Source organism: Rhincodon typus, chromosome 1 (assembly GCF_021869965.1).
Source record: "Rhincodon typus isolate 14 chromosome 1, sRhiTyp1.1, whole genome shotgun sequence".
Taxonomy (NCBI): domain Eukaryota; kingdom Metazoa; phylum Chordata; class Chondrichthyes; order Orectolobiformes; family Rhincodontidae; genus Rhincodon; species Rhincodon typus.
In genome coordinates, this window is record NC_063332.1 from 77,170,326 (window position 1) to 77,191,752 (window position 21,427).

General features: G+C 41.1%; 1 protein-coding gene across 1 annotated transcript in view; it reads right to left on the reverse strand.

The window, feature by feature from the left end:
• scfd2 (sec1 family domain containing 2) overlaps positions 1-21,427 on the reverse strand; it is a 272,505-nt gene that overhangs the window by 1,442 nt on the left and 249,636 nt on the right. The window contains exons 7-8 of the mRNA XM_048600760.1: positions 14,623-14,757; positions 11,404-11,523 (exon numbers count right to left, since the gene is read on the reverse strand). Of these exons, the coding sequence (XP_048456717.1) occupies positions 11,404-11,523; positions 14,623-14,757 (255 nt within the window). The remainder of the gene's footprint in view (positions 1-11,403; positions 11,524-14,622; positions 14,758-21,427) is intronic.

Below are 21,427 nucleotides of genomic sequence, written 5' to 3' on the forward strand. Positions count from 1 at the left end.
TGAAGAAGGGTCTAGGCCCGAAATGTCAGCTTTCCTGCTCCTCTGATGCTGCTTGGCCTGCTGTGTTTATCCAGCTCTACGCCTTGTTATCTCTAATAGTTATTTTGGTCAGTTTGTATCCCAGTGAAAGAACACACCTTCAAGAGGAAGAAGGGACAGAATATCCCAGTTCCTGAAAATTAATTTAAAGGTACTGTATTTGAATTCCTCATTATTTTCAGTGAGATGTAGGCAACTGAAGTTGTATCGACTATCACATGAAGAAAGCAAACCCTTATAGTAGGACTTTGCAAACTGTGGATCACAGCCACATTGGGTTTGTAGCTTTGAGGTGGCAGAGGCTACCATGGAGCCTGGACTTATTCCTGCCAGCTGTGAAGCCCCTTTAAATGTGTTAGTTTATTTTGTTATCGAGTGTGGACTACTTTTTGAGACCTGCTTTCTTCATCAACTTTCCTCTACTTAACTCCTATTCCCCTACAAGGGCAGCTTGGGCCAGTGACACCCAAGTCCGATAAACAAATTAAAAAAACCTACCCCAATAACTATGAAACCCCAATTTATTTTTATTTATTCACTTGTGGGATGCATTTATTGCCTGCCCTTATTTCTTGAGAAGGTGGTGAGCTGCCTTCTTCCACCGCTGTAGTCCATGTCCTGTAGGTTGACCCACAATGCCATTAAGGAGGGAATGCCATGATTTTGACCCAGCAACGGTGAGGGAACTGCGATATATTTCCAAGTCAAGTGGGTTGGAGGGGAGCTTGCAGGTGGTGGTGTTCCCATGTATCTGCTGCCTTTGTCCTTCAGATGGATATATTGTGGGTTTGGAAGGTGCTGTCTGAGGATCTTTGGCGAATTGCAGTGCGTCTTTTAGACTGTATACACTGCTGCTACTGTTGGTAGTGGAGGGAGTGGGTTTGTATGGTATGGTGCCAATCAAGTGTGCTGCTTTGTCCTGCATGCTGTCAAGCTTCTTGAATGTTGTTGGAGCTGCACCATCCAAACAAGCGGGAATATTCTATCATTGTCCTGACCTATTCCTTGTAGATGGACAGGCTCTAGGGAGTCAGGAGGTGAGTGTCAGGAGATGAGTTACTTGTTGCCGTATTTCTAGCCTCTGACCTGCTCTTGTAACCACTTTATTTATATGGTGAGTCCAGTCAAGTTTCTAGTCAATGGTAACCCCCCAGGATGTTTTGGTCCGTGATGTCTCGGATCGTGTCTTCAAGATCCTTAAGGGGGAGGGTGAGCAACCAGCAGTCATGGTACACATCGGTATCAATGACATAGGTAGAAAAAGGACTGAGAATGTGAAAAACGAGCACAGGGAGTTAGGTTGGAAGCTGAAGTCCAGGACAAATAGGGTAGTTATCTCTGGATTACTACGAGTATAATGTGATAACGAGGTGAGAAATAGGGAGAGAGTGCAGCTAAACACGTGGCTACAGAGCTGGTGTAGGAGAAAGGGCTTCCATTATGTGGATAATTGGAGCACATTGTGGGGAAGGTGGGACCTGTACAGTAAGGACAGGTTGCACCTGAACCGGAAGGGCACAAATACAGCTAGAGCTGTACGGGATGGTTTAAACTAGTTTGGCAGGGGGTGGGGAACCAGATTTATAATTCAGAGGATGAGGTATTCAGCCTTCCAACAGACACAACAGGGAGTGAGGTGATTTATAAAGAAATGCGGTCGATGGAGCGTAATTGCGGACGCTGAGATGGTTTGAGGTGTGTATACTTCACTGCTAGAAGTATCAGAAATAAAGCAGATGAACTTAGAGTATGGGTTGTTACTTGGAACTACAATGTTGTGGCCATTACAGAAACTTAGGTAACTCAGGGAGAGGAATGGATGTTGGAAGGATTCTATGGGAAGCCAGGGACGAGATCGCAGGGCCTTTGGCGATGATCTTTTCGTCCTCACTGTCCACGGGTATAGTGCCGGAAGATTGGAAAGAGGCAAACGTCATTCCCTTGTTCAAAAAAAGGAACAGGGATAACCCTGGAAATTACAGACCAGTTAGTCTTACGTCAGTGGTGGGCAAATTATTGGAAAGGGCTCTGACAGACAGGATTTATGATCACTCGGAAAAGCACAGTTTGATTTCTGATAGTCAGCATGAATTTGTGAGGGTAGATCATGCCTCACAAACCTTACTGAATTCATGGATGAAGGTGGAGCAGTGGATGTGGTATACATGGGTTTAAGTAAGGCGTTTGATAGGGTTCCCCATGGTAGGCTCATGCAGACGGTAAGGAGGCATGGGATAGGGGGAAATGTGGCAGATTGGATTCAGAATTGGCTGACCCTTAGAAGACAAAGGGTGGTAGTGGACGGAAAATATTCAACATGGTGCTCAGTTACGAGTGGTGTACCACAAGGATCTGTTCTGGGTCCTCTTCTGTTTGTGATTTTTGTAAGTGATTTGGATGAAGGAGTGGAAGGGTGGATTAGCAAGTTCGCGGACGATAGTAAGGTGGGTCATGTTGTGGACAGTGCAGAGGGCTGTTCTAGTTTACAAAGGGACATTGATAGGATGCAGAGCTGGGCTGAGAAGTGACAGATGGAGTTTAACCCTGAAAAGTGTGAGGTGATTCATTTTGGAAGGACAAACTTGAGAGCAGAATACAGGGTTAATGGAAAGATTCTTGGCAGTGTGGAGGAGCAGAGGGATCTTGGGGTTCATGTTCACAGTTCCCTGAAAGCTGCCACCCAGGTGGATTGAGTTGTTAAGAAGGCGTATGGTGTGTTAGCTTTCATTAATAGAGGGATTGAGGTCAAGAGCCGTGAAGTTATGCTCCATCTATACAAAAGCCTGGTTCGGCCACATCTGGAGTATTGCGTCCAGTTACAGTCATCTCATTACAGGAAAGACGTGGAAGCGTTGGAAAAGGTGCAGAGGAGATTTACCAGGATGTTGCCTGGAATGGAGGGAAGGTCTTACGAGAAAATGTTGAGAGAGCTAAGGCTTTTCTCTTTAGAACGACAAAGGATGAGAGGTGACTTGATAGAGGTGTACAAAAGGATCAGAGGTATAGATAGAGTAGACAGCCAGAGACTTTTTCCTAGGGTGGAGGTAGCTTTTACGAGAGGACATAGTTTTAAAGTGAGTGGAGGTAGATATCGGGGAGACGTCAGAGGTAGGTTCTTTACTCAGAGAGTGGTAGGGGCGTGGAATGCATTGCCGGAGAGGGTAGTGGAGTCAGCCTCATTAGGGTCATTTAAGCGGTAATTAGATAGGCATATGGATGATAGTATAAGGTAGGGGTGGAGGGTAGATAGACCTTAGGTTTCGGATAAAAGTTCGGCACAACATCGTGGGCCGAAGGGCCTGTACTGTTCTATGTTCTATGTTCTATGTTGATAGTAACACCAGTGATAGTAACACCATTGAATATCCGGGACGGTGGTTAGATTGTCTCTCATTGGATGATCATTGCCTGACATTTGCCTGTCACTTGCCACTTGTCAGGCCAGTCCTGGATATTGTCCAGATCTTGCTGCATTTGAACATGGATTGCTTCATGTTTTAGTCTGTTGTCACAAGTCTGAGACACTACAATAGGATTACAAGGGGATAAATTAGAACGCACTGCCTTGTGGCACAGATTTTTTGATCTGAAAGATGCTCAACCAATTCTAACAACTGATTTTAGGAAACTAAATTACAGTTAGCATTATTTTAAAAAAAAATCTAAGTAACTAGCCTATTTGAAAACATTCTTTGGAACTTTGCAAAACTTAGGCAAACTTGGTAGGTTCCATTTGAATTTATAATTTGTTCAGTAGCTAGACTGTCAGTTTCAACTGTGTAACACAAGGTTCCACTAACTGCTCTTTGTAGCGAAAATGTATTCTGTGACCTTCTACAGCTCTCTTTCTACCACAAGTCATCTGGTGAGTGTCAAGACAGCAACACTCAAAAATATATAGGGGTGGCAGGCAGTCCTGATCCCAAAATTCCCATATCATGCAGGAAAACTTTCTCGTGGAGGTGACCAATTAGGGAGAAGCTGCCCCACTTGAATGTAATGGAAGGAAATAGTCACAGACTGCTCTTCCAATGACAGGCTCATTCTCTCCTGTGTTTGCTGCTGATAGGTTCACTCGTGAAAGAAAAGAATGGGAGAGAAATAACTTTTGATTAAAGGATCAGAGCACAGGGTAAGTGTCAGCATTGAGAAAGTGGTTGACTGTGGGGTATAGGGGACATGAAACTGAGAGCAGAAGGCAAGGACCAGGAGCTAACTATTGTTTTGCTGGAGGGTCAATCGGGGAACCACCATTTTGCAGAGGTGGCTATCTTCCCCTGGGTCTGGGTCTATGACATCACAAGAGGGACATAGGGGAGAGAAAGAGAGAGGTCGTCAGAGGTGCGTGGGTGATTGATGGAGACTGCAAAGGAGAGATGGGAATTTTGCAAGGTAGGGTCAGGGAGGAGGTGGCAGCAAGGGCAGGATGCGTCTTGTGGGTGGATGGGAAAGACGCGGCGGGGGGAGGTGGGTGGAGGGGGGGAGCGGTGCATAAAGGTAGGAAAGAAGAAAGAGGCTGCAAAGAAGAGAGAACAGTTCCAAAGTTGCCCACACCGGAACAGATATCAAACTAGGAGCTAGGAAAACCTGAAATCACTGAGGTAACAATTACTTGCAAATGTATACAGAAGCTCTAGCTTAATGTTGCATAAGTTCAGGAGCTACTATATGGGAAAAATACAGCTCTTGTAATGAACAATGTGTTAATTCTTAAATATAAATCTGACATGCAGTAAAAAGGGAAGTAAATTACCTAGTTAAAATATTCCAGCTTTGCGATCTTGTGATGGAAACACATTAGCTGCGACATAACTAATTGGAAGGAGTGTTCAGGATGAAGGCTTTTTGTGTGTCGAAGTGTCAGTTATTTTGAAGAAAAGAACATTTGTTGCTAACTTATGTCTTATGTGGTGTCTAGGAAATGAACATTTTTCTTGTGTTTTGTGACTTTACATTTAATGGAGATTAGTAAATTATTGAATATATTGATATATTCTTCTAATCTGCTTCAGTGCAAGTCTAAATGCCCCAACATAACACAAAATAATGTTGCTATGTGATTGCTTTATCTAATTAGAGAGTTAATTGAATGAAAAAGCAGTTGTCACCGAAAGCCAAAAAGCAAATCTCAAGAGGAGCCTTTGAAAACAAAAATGCATTTTGTGCCAATCAAGACAAGTAACATTACTTCAGTTTGGCTTTCCTCTTTGTAACATTCATCTTGGCGAGTTATCTCGTGTAGAGATGCTGACTGCAATGGAAAACTAAAACCCAGTTGTTGTAGAGGAAAATTGGAGGATGATCTCCTTGTATTTATTGGAGCAGAAGGTGTAAATCTGATGTCAGATCTGAATTTGAGACTAGATTAAACTCCTTCCATGGAGCTATAACTATCACATTAAAGTTTCTCTTCCCAGGATCTGCATGGTTACTGCAATATTTTCAATAAATTATATACATTTCAAATCGTATTCAAAGAACATACAGAAGATTAGCATGAAGCAGTGAGACTGCCAGATTTATTTTTCCCAGTTTTCTCTGCTTCCTTGCTCCAACACAATTCCACAGATACTGGAGTTCATGTTTTGCCATTTTTAGTGAATGAGCCCTCACAGGATGTAAGTTGATTCTTTGACTGTCAATGCAACAGAATCAGGCTGCCCACATAAATTGCAAGGTCAGTGGAAAACAATCAGGAATGGAAACCCTAGATGACAGTGGCCCTGAACTGAAGTGGACACACAGGCTAATTGTAAGTCCTCTAAAAATACTCCACTTGAAATCAGTACTGAAAGTTGATTGAATCGGGGGTGCCTTTCAATCTATGTGTCTGCCTTTATGCACTCAGATCCTGTGCAAACCTGTTGCTGGGTGTATTCACTGATATCTTTAACCTTTCCTTGCTACAATCTGAAGTCCCTACTTGCTTCAAGGAGTCCACCATCATCCCTATACCCAAAGAAATCACATGCAACATACTCAATGACTAACACTTGTGGCTCCTACCTCCGTAATAATGACAGATTAGTCATGGCTCATATCAACTCTAGTCTCCCAGCCTGCCTCGATCCCTTGCGATTTGCCTATCTATTGCAACAGGTCCACGGCAGACACCATGTCCCTAGCCTTACATTCATCCCTGGAACATCTGCATAATAAGCATCCTACGGCAGACTTCTATTTATTCACTACAGCTCTGCCTTCAACATTACAACCCCAACCAAACTAATTTCCAAACTCTGAGACCTACATCTCTGCTCTGCCATCTGCAACTGGATCCTCAACTTTCTGACCGACAGACCGCAATCATTGAAGATAGGCAACGCACTCCCTCCACGACAATCCTCAACACCAGCGCCCTGCAATGATGCGTATTTAGCCCCCTACTGTAGTCCCTGTATACTCATGACTGTGTTACCAAATTTCTTCTGAACTCCATCTACAAGTTGACTGACGACACCGCTTTGTAAGGCGGATATCAAATAATGATGAGACAGAATACAGGAAAGAGATAGAGTGCTTAGTGGTGTGGTGTAAAGATAACAATCTCTCCCTCACTGTCAGCAAAATGAAACAGCTGATCATTGACTACAGTAAGTATGCCCCTATCTAAATCAATGGAGTTGAGGTGGAGATGGTTGAGAGTGTCATGTTCTTAGGAGTGATGATCACCAACAATCTGTCCTGGAACGTCCACGTGATGCAATGGTCAAGGCGGCACAACAATGCCTCTTCTTTCTCAGGAGGCTTAGGAAATTTGGCATGTTCATAAGGATTCTTACCAACTTTTATAAATGCACCATAGAAAGCATTCTATCCAGATGCATCATGGCTTTGTCTGGCAACTGCTCTGCCCAGGACTGTAAGAAACTACAGAAAGTTGTGAACACAGCCCAGTCCATCACACAAGCCAACCTTCCATCTATTGACTCCATCAACACTTCTCAATGCCTTGGAAAGGCAGCCAATATCATCAAGGACTTCTCCCAACCTGGTTATAATCTCTTCCAAACTCTTTCACAGGCAGAAGATACAAAAGGTTAAACACACATATCAACAGGATCAAGAACAGCTTCTTCCCCGCTGTGATTAGACTTTTGAATGGACCTCTCAAATTTCAAATCTAATGTTGATCTTGCTTTTGTGAACCTTCTTTGCAGCTGTAACTTTGTATTCCTTGCTCCGATCACTCAGCCTGTGATCTTTGTATGTTATGATCTACCTGTACTGCACACAAAACAAAACTTTTTACTGTACTTAGGTACATGTGACAATAATAAATCAAACCAAATTATGAAATGATCAGATTGGCATTACTATATGCTGATATTCTATGGCTTTGTAAAATCACAATGGAAAGCACAGTTTAGTAAACTGGTGCATAATCAGGATTGAAAAATGGGTTATAAATCCCAATTCATTTAAGATCAGCAATACTATACAATGCCATTAAAAGGAGCTTTGCCATCTGGTAAAATAGCTTGCAAACTTCTTTAGTAGGTTTAGAAACAGTGTGGCGCTCAATTAGATCAAGGGTACAACAAACTTATTGGTTGAATGATCACATCTCCCTTCACCAGTTTTAAAAGGCTTAGCAGAATCTGAGACAAACTGTTTGCCTATACAGTCCCCTACCACAGACACAGCTTCTACTGCAGTGACAACAAGGTGCAGGGCTGGATGAACACAGCAGGCCAGTGACAATTGGCCCCAGAGGCCACATGCTTTCAGCTATTGAGAGCATTTTGTTGCTGCTTTTTTGCACCCCCTACGAACAAATAAAAGAAGCTATGAATGCTGGAATGTTAGGAATTTGAAAAATTTGAAATAATGCAATTCACATCAGGTAGATCAGCATTTGAAAGAGAAAGGCATGCCAGCATTGTTAATGTTTTGCAGAGAATTTGAGAATTGAATTTTCACTTAGGTCACACCTAAAATGCTAGCATGACCTTTGCTTTAGATAGTGATCAAAATGCTGTACATTTATAGCATTTTTCCAGCATTTGTGTAGTCTAAAATTTTCCAAAATAGTCCCCTTTAGCAGAAACAAGAAATCCACTTGGATCCATTCAAATAACATTTTTTTCTGGGCAGCAGGAAATTGGAGTGCTTTTAGCTTGCTGATGAACTATGCAGCTAGAAAGGTTTCATTTTTGCAAGGAAAAGTGCTCACAGATATTTTTGGTGAAAAATGTGAATTACTCCATAAATTATCAAGTTAAGGAGGGTGCAATTGTTTCTTAAATGTAAGTTTTGATTCTGTCTCTTCAGTCATTGTATTTAGGGAGCTTAACATCCGGCTAATGCCTTGTACCAAGTCTAACTTGATCAAAAGCCTGAGATATTCCTTGGAATATATCAGAAACCTCACTTGTATCCAACAACTAGAATCATTCATGGGTGGGGGGTTAGCAAAAGTTTAATGAGGCTTATCCTTCGCAACAGATCACTGAGAACTAAGGAAATACAGGGCTTAAAAAAGGGGACTGAAGGGTGATGAGATAACAAGGTGTAGAGCTGGATGAACACAGCAGGCCAAGCAGCATCAGAGGAGCAGGAAGGCTGACGTTTCGGGCCTAGACCTTTCTTCAGAAAGGTGATGTTCTGTTTCAGTTAATGACATTAAAAGAAGTTCTGGAAAACTACTTTTAAATAACAAAAATAGAATAAAGCAACAAAGGTTTAAACTAGAAAAGGAAATGTTAGACTCCAATCAGTAAGTTTATTTCATGGAATTATCAATAAATGGAACAGAATTCCAGACAGAAATTGGTAGAGATAAGAAAAAGCCTGGAATTATTTATAAAGCAGTTGATGTGAGTTGTTGGGTTTTTGTAGATGGGCAAACCATGGAGGGCTAAATAGTTCCTAATCTGTATTTATCTTGTGCTCGTGAGCTTTAATTGAAGGTATTTCCTTTATTTGTTTCCCTCTCATGAAGGTGATGGCTCCTATTTGGATATTGTGACGTGGGCACCCTCAACTGCCTGGTTTATTGCTTTGCTAAACTAAAATGTCAGAAAATTAAACTGAAGCTAAAACCATAGTCAAATCAGTGATGACCTGTCTTCTACAGGCTTTGGAGAATTGGACAAACTACAGCTGGCACTTCAAATCATTGGAGAAGTTCCACCAAAGGCATCTTCACATGATCCTCTAAATCTAGTGGCAAGAAGGTGGTCCAACGGTAACAGCCTCTCCCAAGCTAACTTGCCCAGCACCAACACATTATAAACAGACAACCAGCTTTGTTGGACAGGATATGTTGTTGGTATGCACGGCATGAGACTTGTGAAGCAACTGCTTTACTCAGGACTTGATTATTGCTGAAGGCACCCGGAAGAACAGCAATGCTTTTGCAATGTCCTCAAAGCATCCTGAAGAGGTCAGACATTATCTTTGACACATGGGAGAACATGACTTGTAACCAACTAAACTGGAGAATGTTCATTGAGGAATGCACTGAATACTTTGAGAGATAGTGGGAACTGCCATTGCTGGAGAATCTGAGATAACAAGGTGTAGAGCTGGATGAACACAGCAGGCCAAGCAGCACCAGAGGAGCAGTAAAGCTGATGTTTTGGGTCTGGACCCTTCTTCAGAAAATCGTTTGTCGTGGACATGCAAAGTGTCAGATAAAGCGCACGAACCTCCAAACAACCTATCCATATGTCCATTCCTTCAAGCACCACCTCCCTGCCTATAAAAGGCAGAGTCTGCAGAAAGTGCAGTGGCCTTATCAGTCATCTAAGAACCCACTGAACTGGAGTGGATACATGTCATTTTCTCTCCTGAGGAACTGCCTAACGAGGAGGATTTGGAAAAGTTTGAATAACGATGTATACTTATGTATGGCCATGTAATAAAATGCCCCAAGGTGCTTTGTAGCAGCACAAGGAAACAAAATTAGACTGAGTCACATGAGACAATATCAGCATAGGTTGACTAAAAGCATAGGCAGAATTATAGATTTTAAGGTGTGTCTCACTAGAAGAAAGAGAAGGAATGAGACACAGAAGTTTAGATAGGGAATGATAGAGATTAGTGCATCGTGTTCCAATGACAGAGCAATAAAACTGGGACAACAAGGTGCAAAGCTGGATGAACACAGCAGGCCAAGCAGCATCATAGGAGCAGTAAGGCTGACGTTTTGGGCCTAGACCCTTCATCAGAAATGCTTAAGTTTCAGGAGTCGCAGGGAGAAACACTTCTGAAGGATCTCAATGCTATGAATGTAGACATTGTCACGGTTGGGACCAAATTGGGAAGGCCTGAATGTGGACTGTAGTCCATTGGGGATGATCTGGTTCCGTAAGCAGGTACTAAGAAAGGTGATGCTTCAGGACATGGTCGAGCAGTTTCAAAGTCGAAGAGATTACGAGAGAGTTGCAGTGGGAGAGAGATCCCCTGAGGTTTGTCTGGAGGGAGGAGGGTAACTTCTTCAGGGTAGGCATCCTTAGAAGAGGCTTCGCAGTGGGGTTAAAATTGTATCAGAGATAGTAGGAACTGCAGATGCTGGAAAATCTGAGAAAACAAGATGCAGAGCTGGATGAACACAGCAGGCCAAGCAGCATCACAGGAGCAGTAAGGCTGACGTTTCGGGCCTAGACCCTTCATCAGAAATAAAACTGGGGATGCTTAAAAGATCACAATTAAACGTGCAGATATCTAAAGGGTTGTAGGAGATTACAGAGATCAGGAGCACTGAACTATTGGAGGGAATTGCAAACAAAGATGAGAATTTTAAAATCAAAACAAGCTACAAAGACACCAGCAGCTGTTTAGTAACTTGTCAAAGTGGTCACTATTTGTGTGTAGATGGTCAGTGTGTGCGAGGTATTCTACTGTAGGGGACATAAATAAATTCCAATAATACCCTTAGATAAGACCAATACACTTTCAAGACAGGTTACAGATTGAAAATTGGGAGCACCAAACCCAATACTGTGGACGCTGGGGATCTGAAAAAAAAAAGTGCTGGAGAAACTCAACAGGTCTGGCAGCATCTGTAGAGATAGAAACAGAGTTAACGTTTAAGGTTATTATTCTAATCTACTAATGTCCGCCACAGTAGAATACCCTGCACACACTGACCGCATACATACAGTGACCACTTTGGCAAGTTATTAAACAACTGCTGGTGTCTTTATAGCTTGTTTTGATTTTAAAATTCTCAGCTTTGCTTTCAATTCCCTCTAATACTTCAAGTCTGACATGACTCTTTGGAACACTATTCAGTCAACTCAGCATAAACCTTACACAGCATTTTTAGGGTACAATCATTTCTACAACCATAGCCATTTTATTTGTAAAATGTGCAATGCTAGCTCACCACATTAGTTAAATGAAATTGCTACTCACCTGACAGCTGGGTTTGTGCATTGAAACTGATTCCTTTATCATTCGAACCTCTGAAGCTGTGACTCCACCCACAAGGAATAAGATAAGCAGCGGGTGGTCACTGGGATGGGGACGGCTCACCTGTTAGGTTAATAATATGGAACAACAATGCTTCAGAGATAAATCTGGAACAAAGTTTACATCTCATTCCAACACAGGCTCACAATGGTTCAACAAAGATTTTGTGCTATTTTCACCAGTTTAGAAGTGGATACACTGGTTATCTGTTGTATTTTTGTTTAATGAATTTATCACAACACACACACCACATGAAGTGTGAAGTTAGAATCTGTCACTTCTGTCAATTTTAATGCAGAAAACAAAATGCTTGAGGAGGCAACCGTGATTATTAGAACATCTGTTAATGCTGATAGGAACAGAAAATCTAATTATTACTCTGTGTGCCAAGATAGAGAGAAGAACTTTTAGAGGAGTAGGAATACCCAACATACTTTCTGGATCCATTAAAATAGTGAGAAAGCAATAAGCAAGGCAGCCCACATGCCGCTGCCACATGCAAACCCTTACTCATGGTCACTGCCAACATGATCGGATTATAAACTATAAACCTGTGCAATAATACGTACAGACCACTGCAACAGAAATATATTAATGAAATTCCTGCAAGTACAATGGAAATAAAATGCACAGCTGTATTAGGTAAACAATTCTAATTTTAAGTGTGAAAATGTTTTGAACGGTAGCTCTATCTTAAAAACAAGTTTCCTTAAACTACACATGACTCAAAGTTACAAGATGCTAAGTGTAAGCTTTGCATTAAATATAACATGCTGGGGAGGCTGTTACAGCAGTAGAAGGTGGAATACAATTAGAGAAGTTGTTTTTCACAGCATGTCACAAATATACCCTTGCGAGGAAATCCTCTTCAGTAGCCTGTCCAGAAATATATTTTCATAAGTGTCATAAAGAAAGTTTTATAAAAACACAACACAAAGAATGCAAAACAAATTCCAGAAATATTTAGTCATCAATCACCTATTAAATTTAACTGTTCAAAATGCAGCACGGTGCAGGGCTGGACGAACACAGCAGGCCAAGCAGCATCATAGGAGCAGAGAGGATGCTGCTTGGCCTGCTGCGTTCATCCAGCCCTGCACCTTGTTGTCTCGGATTCTCCAGCATCTGCAGTTCCTACTATCTCTGATTCAAAATGCAGCAATTCAGTTTATAATGAAGCCAGTAATTTAGCACCCTAATACACAGACTGTGAAGCCACTATGTTATTCTGAAGCATGGAGCACACCAAGTCTCCCTTCAACTTAATTGAGTGTGACTATAATTTTGTAAAGTACTTATAGTATACATACTGCTTGCCCCTTCAAAATCAGCAGGAGCCTAAAGCAGAATGTTAAGAGCTTTACATTTAGCAGACAGGAATTCCAAAGAAAAGATATACAATATCAATACAAGATTGAAAAGCTGGAGAAATAATTCAAAGGATCAGGTCATCTACATCATTATAAAATTGTTGTTAATGGTGGAGGAATGTTGGTTAAAATTTATTTAGACAATGAATATAAAATTTGTGTTAAAGTTAGAATTGGAATTAACTGAAAATAATCCACTCATCTACAAGCATCATATATTCCTTGTTGCAAATAATGGTTTTGGAAAAGAAGGCAATTTGATTAATCATTTTAAAGAAAAAATGTTACATTGTTTGTATCCTATTCCATAATATCCAAATAGCTTGTTACTTAATTCCTCAAGGAAAAAATACAAACTTATACCAAGGGATACAAATTTGCTCACTCATCAATTTTGCTGATGAGATCTTTGAAAACAATTACTTTCTAAGTGAAAACAAACATTTTTATTGTGTGAACAGTCGAGAACTCAGATACAAAATTTCAGCACAGAAACTAATTCATGCTCAGCTAGTTTATTAAAGAGCTTGATATACAGAGACGATAGAAAGATTCACTAAATTTTGACTCATTAGTCACTGTGTTCACTCTGGGGAAAAAAAGTTTTGTGGTAAATGGGAAAAAGATGTTTTTTCAAGATTACGGTTAAAAAGAATAATTCTACAAACCTTAATTGTTCAGAAAGCATTCAGTCTGTGACCTCAAACATTATTAACTTGCGATGAAAATGATCTTTTTTTTTTAAGTTTTACCCTGCACAATCTGTTGCTCATTTCTGATTATTTTGGCTGTTGTAATTTAGATTTTTCAGGGCTGCTAATATTTTCTCAAGTAATTGGACACGAATGTCTGTGATTGTTGGAGATATAATATTGTTGTTGAACATGTTTCTTTCTTTGATTAATATTTCTCTCCGGTTCTCCAGCTTGCACAGGAACTCAGTGCCCTTCAGTTCTTTGTCAATAAGTTACTGATCATGGTTAAGTCTCAATGGGAAGCATTTTCACGCAATTTGACTTTGAGATACGTCATAGCTGAGTTTTCATAGCACAGAGGGAGCAACTTAGCACAGCACTGAATAGTCAAGGGGTGGATATATCGCTGTAAGATACCTGGCTACAATAATGACACGCCTACAGCATGTGCCAGCAGTTTATACAGCAAACACACTGCATGTGTTTCAATCAACTGGACTGGTCTGAAGTCAAAAGGGACCCTGGTGGTATCAAGGGGGGGGGCTATGATCAGTTAAGGGATGCTGTTACAGTTAGTCAGGGGGCTTGTTTAATTCCAGTCCAGAGGTTGACCACGGTCAGTTTGGCACTTGATCTGACCAGATTCCAAGGATCCATATCTAACTCAGAGGACTGGTGGGGATTGGAGCTCCAGGAAGGGGAGGGTGGAGGATTTCAAGTCATATCACTCAGAGCAGCTGGACAATCAAACTGGTGGGCAGCTCTGTCACTCCAGTAGCGCTAATGTACTGGTCTGGGTCTTATAGGCAATCTATAATTTCTTCATTTTTTAAAATTTCTTAAGGGTCACTAGGGGTGGACAATGGATTCCAGCAACATCAGAAGTACATGAGCAACATAGCTAGAGTTTTATAAATTTATAAACTACAAATTTAACATTTTTTTCCTGAAGTGTAACTGTAACAAGCTGACATTTTAAAGTACACTTTTACAATTGTGCACGCAGTGACATAAACAAAAGTCTTTGTCACTTTACATTGTAAGAAATGGACCTTAATAACAATACTTGCCAAATTCTTCATTGCATTGTAACTAACCTTCATGAACATGCTGAATCCAGTTTTGAGAAGTTCTGTTAAGCCACCAGACATGTACTCAATATCCACAATGTCAGGTCGATCTGGATGGAAGATCTCCTCTATAACCTGCTTCACCAAAGGCTTGTAAGTTGCCTACAAAAATGAAAGTTTTCAAATAAATTGTTTATTTTTTCAGAAACTGAGGCATGAAAAATAAATTGAATGAAGTTCATTCCTTATTATAAGTTGGCAGCCAAGCCTGCACTGAATGGTCTACTCCTACGTCTTGTGGTCTTATGATAAGCAGTAGAAACTGTTTCACCAGTCAATGAGATCATGGCTGATCTTATAATCTTCAACTCCAATTTCTTGCCTTTTCCCTTTCACCCTTGCTTCTCTTTTGATTAAAAAACTGTCTATCTCAGTCTTGAATATATTTAACAGTCCAGCTCGACACAACTGTGCTGTAGAGCATTCCACAGATTAACTGCCCTCAGAGAAAATAATCCTTCCATTTCTGTCTGAAATGGATGACCCCTTACTCTGAGATTATGCCCTCTGGTCGTAGACTTTGCCAAAAGGGGAATTAACATTTTCAATCATACAATCCCTACAGCGTGAAAGCAGGCTATTCGGTCCATCAAGTCCACCCTGACCCCCTGAAGACCATCCCACCCATACCTGCCCCCTATCCCTGGCTACTATGAGCAATTTAACAGAGTCAAGCCACCGAGCCTGCACACTATGGGCAATTCCCATGGCCAATCCACGTAGCCCGCAGATCTGTGGACTATGGGAGGAAACCGAGTGCTTGGAAGAAACCCTCGTAGACATGGGGAGAATGTGCAAACTCCACACAGACAGTTGCCCAAGGGTGGAATCAAACCCAGGTCCCTGGCACTATGAGGCAGCAGTGCTAACCACTGAGCCATCATGCCGCTCCACATCTTGTCACATCTACCCTGTTAATCCTCCAAAGAATCTTATTTCATTCAAAGTATTTTCTCTCCTCTCCTTCCTCTTTTAGGGCTACTCAACAGCATTTCCACTTGAGAGTACAGTTCAGTAATGGATTCCCAGCTTTCATATCAAATGGCAGAATAGGCTCGAAAGGCTTAGCTCCTACTCCTAGTTCTTATGTTCATGTATCACCACACCTTACCTTTACTAGCCCTAACTTCTTGTCCATCACCCCATCACTACAGTGGGGTCTTCACCCATTTAGATCTTAAACACTGAAATTCCCTCCCAGAATCATTCTGCCCTCCCGATTCTCAGCCTTTCAAATCAGCCACTTTGATCAACTTTTCACTTACTTCTCTTCACATCACCCAATTTGGCTTGGGTCAATTTTGCTTGATTACGGTTTTGACAAGTGTTTCTTTATGTGAACAGCACTTAATTATATAAACCTGCTGTTGTTGATGTACATATAACAGCTACAGTGCACTGATGACAGAGAAGACGGGCACTGAGTTTAGTTGCTGCGGCATTGATTATTTAAAGGTAATCCATAAAATGGTCATCCATCTTATGAGGGCTTCTTTTATGTGTCTCCTGGTCTTTCAAGCTCTTTATGTTCATATCTTGGAAATGCTTTCAATATGGTTAGAATGTTGGTAAATTCAGAAACAAAATTAAGTTCTTTTAGATTTCACATAGGCATGAATGACAAAAAAAGGGGAAATATTTCTTCCATGAAACTACCAGCAAACTTAATACCGTAAATATCAATATTTAAGTTTGCCTTTGAAGTCTTGGAAAAACCCTGGGGGTTGACTTATAGGTTCAATATGAAAGAGAATGGTTGGCATGAGTGTCGGTGCCATTTTGAAGTGTCATCAGTATCTGCCACAAAGAACAGTCATGTTTTAAACTCTTGCACATCTTTGCAAAACAGCCTGTATTCTGCTCAATCCCTTGTATCCAGTTATAAGGTACCAGTAAGTAAACAAAAGCATGAGTGGGGTGAAAAAATGAGGTTGACTATTACTGTTGTAGTATGTATTGTGGCTGATAAGGACAGGTCAGCTCGTATGCCAAGTATATATACAAAAACGATTTAAGGTGGCAGAAAAATGAAGCCCTTTTACACATGGGGTTGACTGCGATCTAATAGAGTGATATAAAAGGATATTGCAGAATTTTTAACACGCTTTAAAAGCTTCAGATACTTTAAAAATTCCATCATTTGCATTCCATAAGAGGATGTCCAGTCCACTTCCCTTTATAAGCTAATGTTAAGAAATTACATTAAGCGTAATTTCAATGCACTATCATTTTAAAAATAATCCATTTATAGTGTGTTACCCTTCTCCAAGGACACCTGATTGAAAAATTTTGAAGTGCATTAAATGTTGTTAGATTGGCAAACCAGATAGCAAAATTGTGCATAGTGAGTTCCACATACAGCGAGTCAATGACCTGATCATCTGTATTTGATTATGGTGGTTAAGGGAAGAATGGCAGCCTGAATACTAGAGAATTCCTCATTTTTAATAGTGTAAGAAGTCCTTTACATACAACTCCTTGGAGTCCCAACTTAACGTCACATTCAAAAGACAGCACTCTAACAATGCAATAATCTCTCAGCACAGGCTCATATGCTTAAACCCATGATGGGACTTGGACTCAAACAGTTACACTCAGAAGTAAGGTGTTACCAACAGAACTGAACTGGAACTTTCTTTCTCTTATAACATCGAAATTAATCCTTGTTCCTTTTCCATTCCATCGACTTAAGGGCACAGGTTTAAGGTGAGGGGAAAGATTTAGAGGGGACCCGAGGGGTAACATTTTCATGCAGACGGTGGTGCATGAATGGAATGAGCTGCCAGAGGAAGTGGTGGAGGTGGGTACAATTACAACATTTAAAAGGTATGGTGGCTCAGTGGTTAGCACTGCTGCCTCACATCACCAGGGGCCCGGGTTTGATTCTATCCTAGGGTGATTGTCTCTGTGGAGTTTGCACATTCTCCCCGTGTCTGCATGAGTTTCTTCCGGGTGCTCTGGTTTCCTCCCACTGTCCAAAGATGTGCAGGCTAGGTGGATTGGCCATGCTAGATTGCCCACAGTGTTCAGGGATGTGTAGATTAGGTAGGTTATAGGGGAATGGGTCTGGGTGGGATCCTCTGTGAGTCAGTGTGGACTTGTTGGGATGAAGGGCCTGTTTCCACTCTGTAAGGTGTCTAAGTCTAAAAGTCACCTGATTGGGTACATGAATAGGAAGGGTTTAGAGGGATATGGGGCTAACGCTGGCAAATGGGACTAGGTCAGTTTAGGATATTTGGTTAGCACAGACGATTAGGACCGAAGGGTCTGCTTCCATGTGGAATGACTCTATGACTCTAATTTAGGCTGATCAGTTCTTACTCTTGGCATTAAAGTGCAGGACTGACTGAGTTTCTATGTCAGATTTTTCAGTCAATTTTCCATTACAGCACCATCAATCTTAAATGATTGGAAAGTATACCAATTAACCAGGTTTATCATATATTTTAATATCTGGTTCCAGTTATTATTAAGCCCGTCACTCATCTCAATCCACATGGACAAGGAGAACCATGACTTCGACTGGGACAACACCAAGGTCCTGGGACAGACAAGCGCAAGAATTCCTGGAAGCATGGCACTCCACGAAGCAGGCTATTAATAAACACATTGAACTCGACCCCATATACATTCCACTACGGAGGAAACCCGGAACTGAGGCAATCCATCGCAATGGACCCCAGAGTTTAAAAACTAGGCGGGAAAACACACCGACGCTTCATCAGAGGCTGCACTGAGGATGTTACCAAGCACGGTAATGAAACGTGTGCGGAACAACAAACCAGCACGGTGAGCCAACCAACCTCAACACCCACAATCTGAGCTACAGATCTACTCCAAAACCTTAGAGACTCTTACTGGCAGTGTCAGAACGTACAACTACTAGAAAAGTTAGAAAAACAAGTTATGACCTCTTTTTGAGTAAACAGTAGTTTAAACGACGAGGGATAAACATGCATTTAAAGAGGTGTGGCCCAGTGCAGGAATGGCGGGGCAGTGGCCCAGTGCAGGAGTGGGCCAGCAGTCCGGGGTGGAGTGTGACAGTAGCTAGAGGTCAGGCTCCTGTGCCTGTCTGCTGCACACAGCCCTTAGAGAGATTGTGATATTTGTCTTTTTAACTTTGCTTCTTGTTTTTCTGGCCTATGGTTATACTGTGTATAACTCTAATGTAACTTTTTTTTTTCTTCATTTCTCTATTCTGTAACTGAGGAATGAACCTAAATACTCTGTACCTAACAAGGTACCATGTGTTGGTTACATTGTTACACTGTAACTAATCTTATAACTGAAGAAGCTGAACCTAGGTACCTTTGTACCTAAGATGATGTTCTAAGTGGTGACTTATAAGCTTTTCACTGTACTCATTTGAGTGCATGTGACAATAAAGCTAATTCAATTCAATTCAATTCAATGATTTATTTCCTGCTTTTGCAGGGGTTGACTTGCTAGCCTTGTGTGTTATTTAATCACATTGTACACAAGAACAGCAAGTTCTCAGAATTGCAGAATTGTTCTCATGCAGAAGGAGACCATTTAGCCCATTATGCCTGCACGATTCTCTAAGCATTTTACCTTAGTGCCAATTTCCTAGCTTTTTCCTATGACCCTCCACATTGTTACTTTAAATAATCAAGTAACATCCTCTTGAATGTTTCAACTGAATTTGCCTCCACTACACTTACAGGCAATCCATTCCAAAACCTAAATGAGCTGCTGTGTGAAAAAGCCATTTTTCACCTTGCTTTTGCTTTTTTTGTGAAATATTTTAAAACTGTGCCTTTTGGTTCCCAATTGGTTTACAAGTAGGAAGAGTTTCTCCCTATCCACTCTGTCTAGAACACTCATAAGTTTGAAACTTCTATCAGATCTCTCCTGTTCAAGGAAAACAGTCCCAGCTTCTCCAAACTATCTTCATTGTTAAGAAGTGTCTCATCCCTGGAAACATTCTCATAAACTTCTTCTACACAATCTTCAAAGCATTCATGTTTGCGGATGTGGTGCCAAGCAAGTGGGTTGCTTTGTGATAGTGTCAAGTTTCTTGAGTGTTGTTGGAGCTGTACCCATCCAGAAAAATGGACTTATGCCTTGTAGATTGGCGGACAGGCTTTGGGGACTCAGGAGATGAGTTACTCACTGCAGTATTCCAAGCCTCTGACTTGATCTTGTAGCACAGCAAATGGTTAGGATCTGGAATACACTGCCTCAGAATGTGCTGTTGGCAGATTCAACCTCACATTTAGCAGCAAACTGGATAATTATCTGAAGAGAAAAATGTACATAGATTTGGGAAAAGGCAGGGGTGTTGAACTTGCTGAGTTGTTCTTTCACAGAGGCAATATGGAGACAAAAGCCTTTTTTGTGCTATGATGATGCTGTGATTCTGATGACAGACCCTACGACTGAAAGTAGCCTCACTTCCCATGCTTGCTTTATTTCTTTTTCAAATGTCAGAAATGCTTAGAAGTTCCAGAATTTTCTGTTTATGATCAAAGGATTCCAATCTGTACCTGGAGCTTTGTCTCTGGAGCGGAGAGGGACAGAAAACCTTTTCCACAGGCAGCTGAAAAGGGAGTCATTTTCCCCTAAAATGATTAAATCTGGGTCTGCAAGAACACAACAACTTATCCTTGGGTTGAGGGAAATGCACAATATAAGATTTAAAATCCCTCTTCACTTAGCACAGCAATTTTGAATTCCAGTTACAAAGGCCTTGTATCTAGGCTTGCAATGACAGTATTAATGAGAAATATGCCTTTTCTCCCCTGACCTTACCGCACCACTTGAAGAGGATGCAAAAATGCCTCACAAGAATGGACAAGAATGCAATATTTAGCAGACATATTCAATGACTGTTAGCATTTCAGCTAGAAAAGCTTAGTTATGATGGAACTGCTGCACCTCTTTATTTGCCAATTTTCTGCCCTCTACCCAGGACACGGGGTAGGGATTGGCCTGACTTCTTTATATTTTTTAAAATTCATTCATGGGATGCAGGCATTGCTGGCCAGCATGCATTGCCTATCCCTAACTGCTTGCCCAGACGGCAGTTAAGAATCAACCTCATTGCTATGGGTCTGGAGTCACATGTAGGCCAGACCAGGTAAGGATGGCAGCTTTCCTTTCCTAAAGAGCATTAATGAACCAGATGTGTTTTTCCGATAATCGACAATAGATTCATGGTCATCAGTGGACTCTTAATTCTAGTTTTTATTGGATTCAAATTCCACCCTCTGCATTGGTAGGATTTGAACCTGGTTCTCTGGAACATTACTGGGTTCTCTGGTTTAATAGTCCAACGATAACACCACAAGGCCATCGCCTCCCTTCTTTATAATGGAAATATAGCTACTACAAACGTAACTGAAGATATTTCTGCCATGGTATGACCACTGCTCCTATAAGAGAAACACAGTGGAGATAAAATTAGGACGTGGTCCCATGTTTTGAAAACAATATGCTGTTGCCAACTGAAAGGATTTTGTTTTGAACCAGGGTGAGATAACCAACAAATGATTATCTAAAGATTCTCCATTGTAAGAGCTCAATTTAAACAGGCAACTTCACTCCAAAGTGACTCATGTCCACATGAAATAAAATATCTATAAGTTTTGAAATTTAAAAAAAAATTGACTGTCAATAAAAGTTTAAAAAGATCACCTAGGTTCTTTCATGATGTTTATGCAATTTTTGTTAACTGGAAAAGGGTCTCTTGAAAACCTAATTGCTGTTACTTTAAATTTAAGCATAATAAAGGTCTAAGAAATCGGAAATT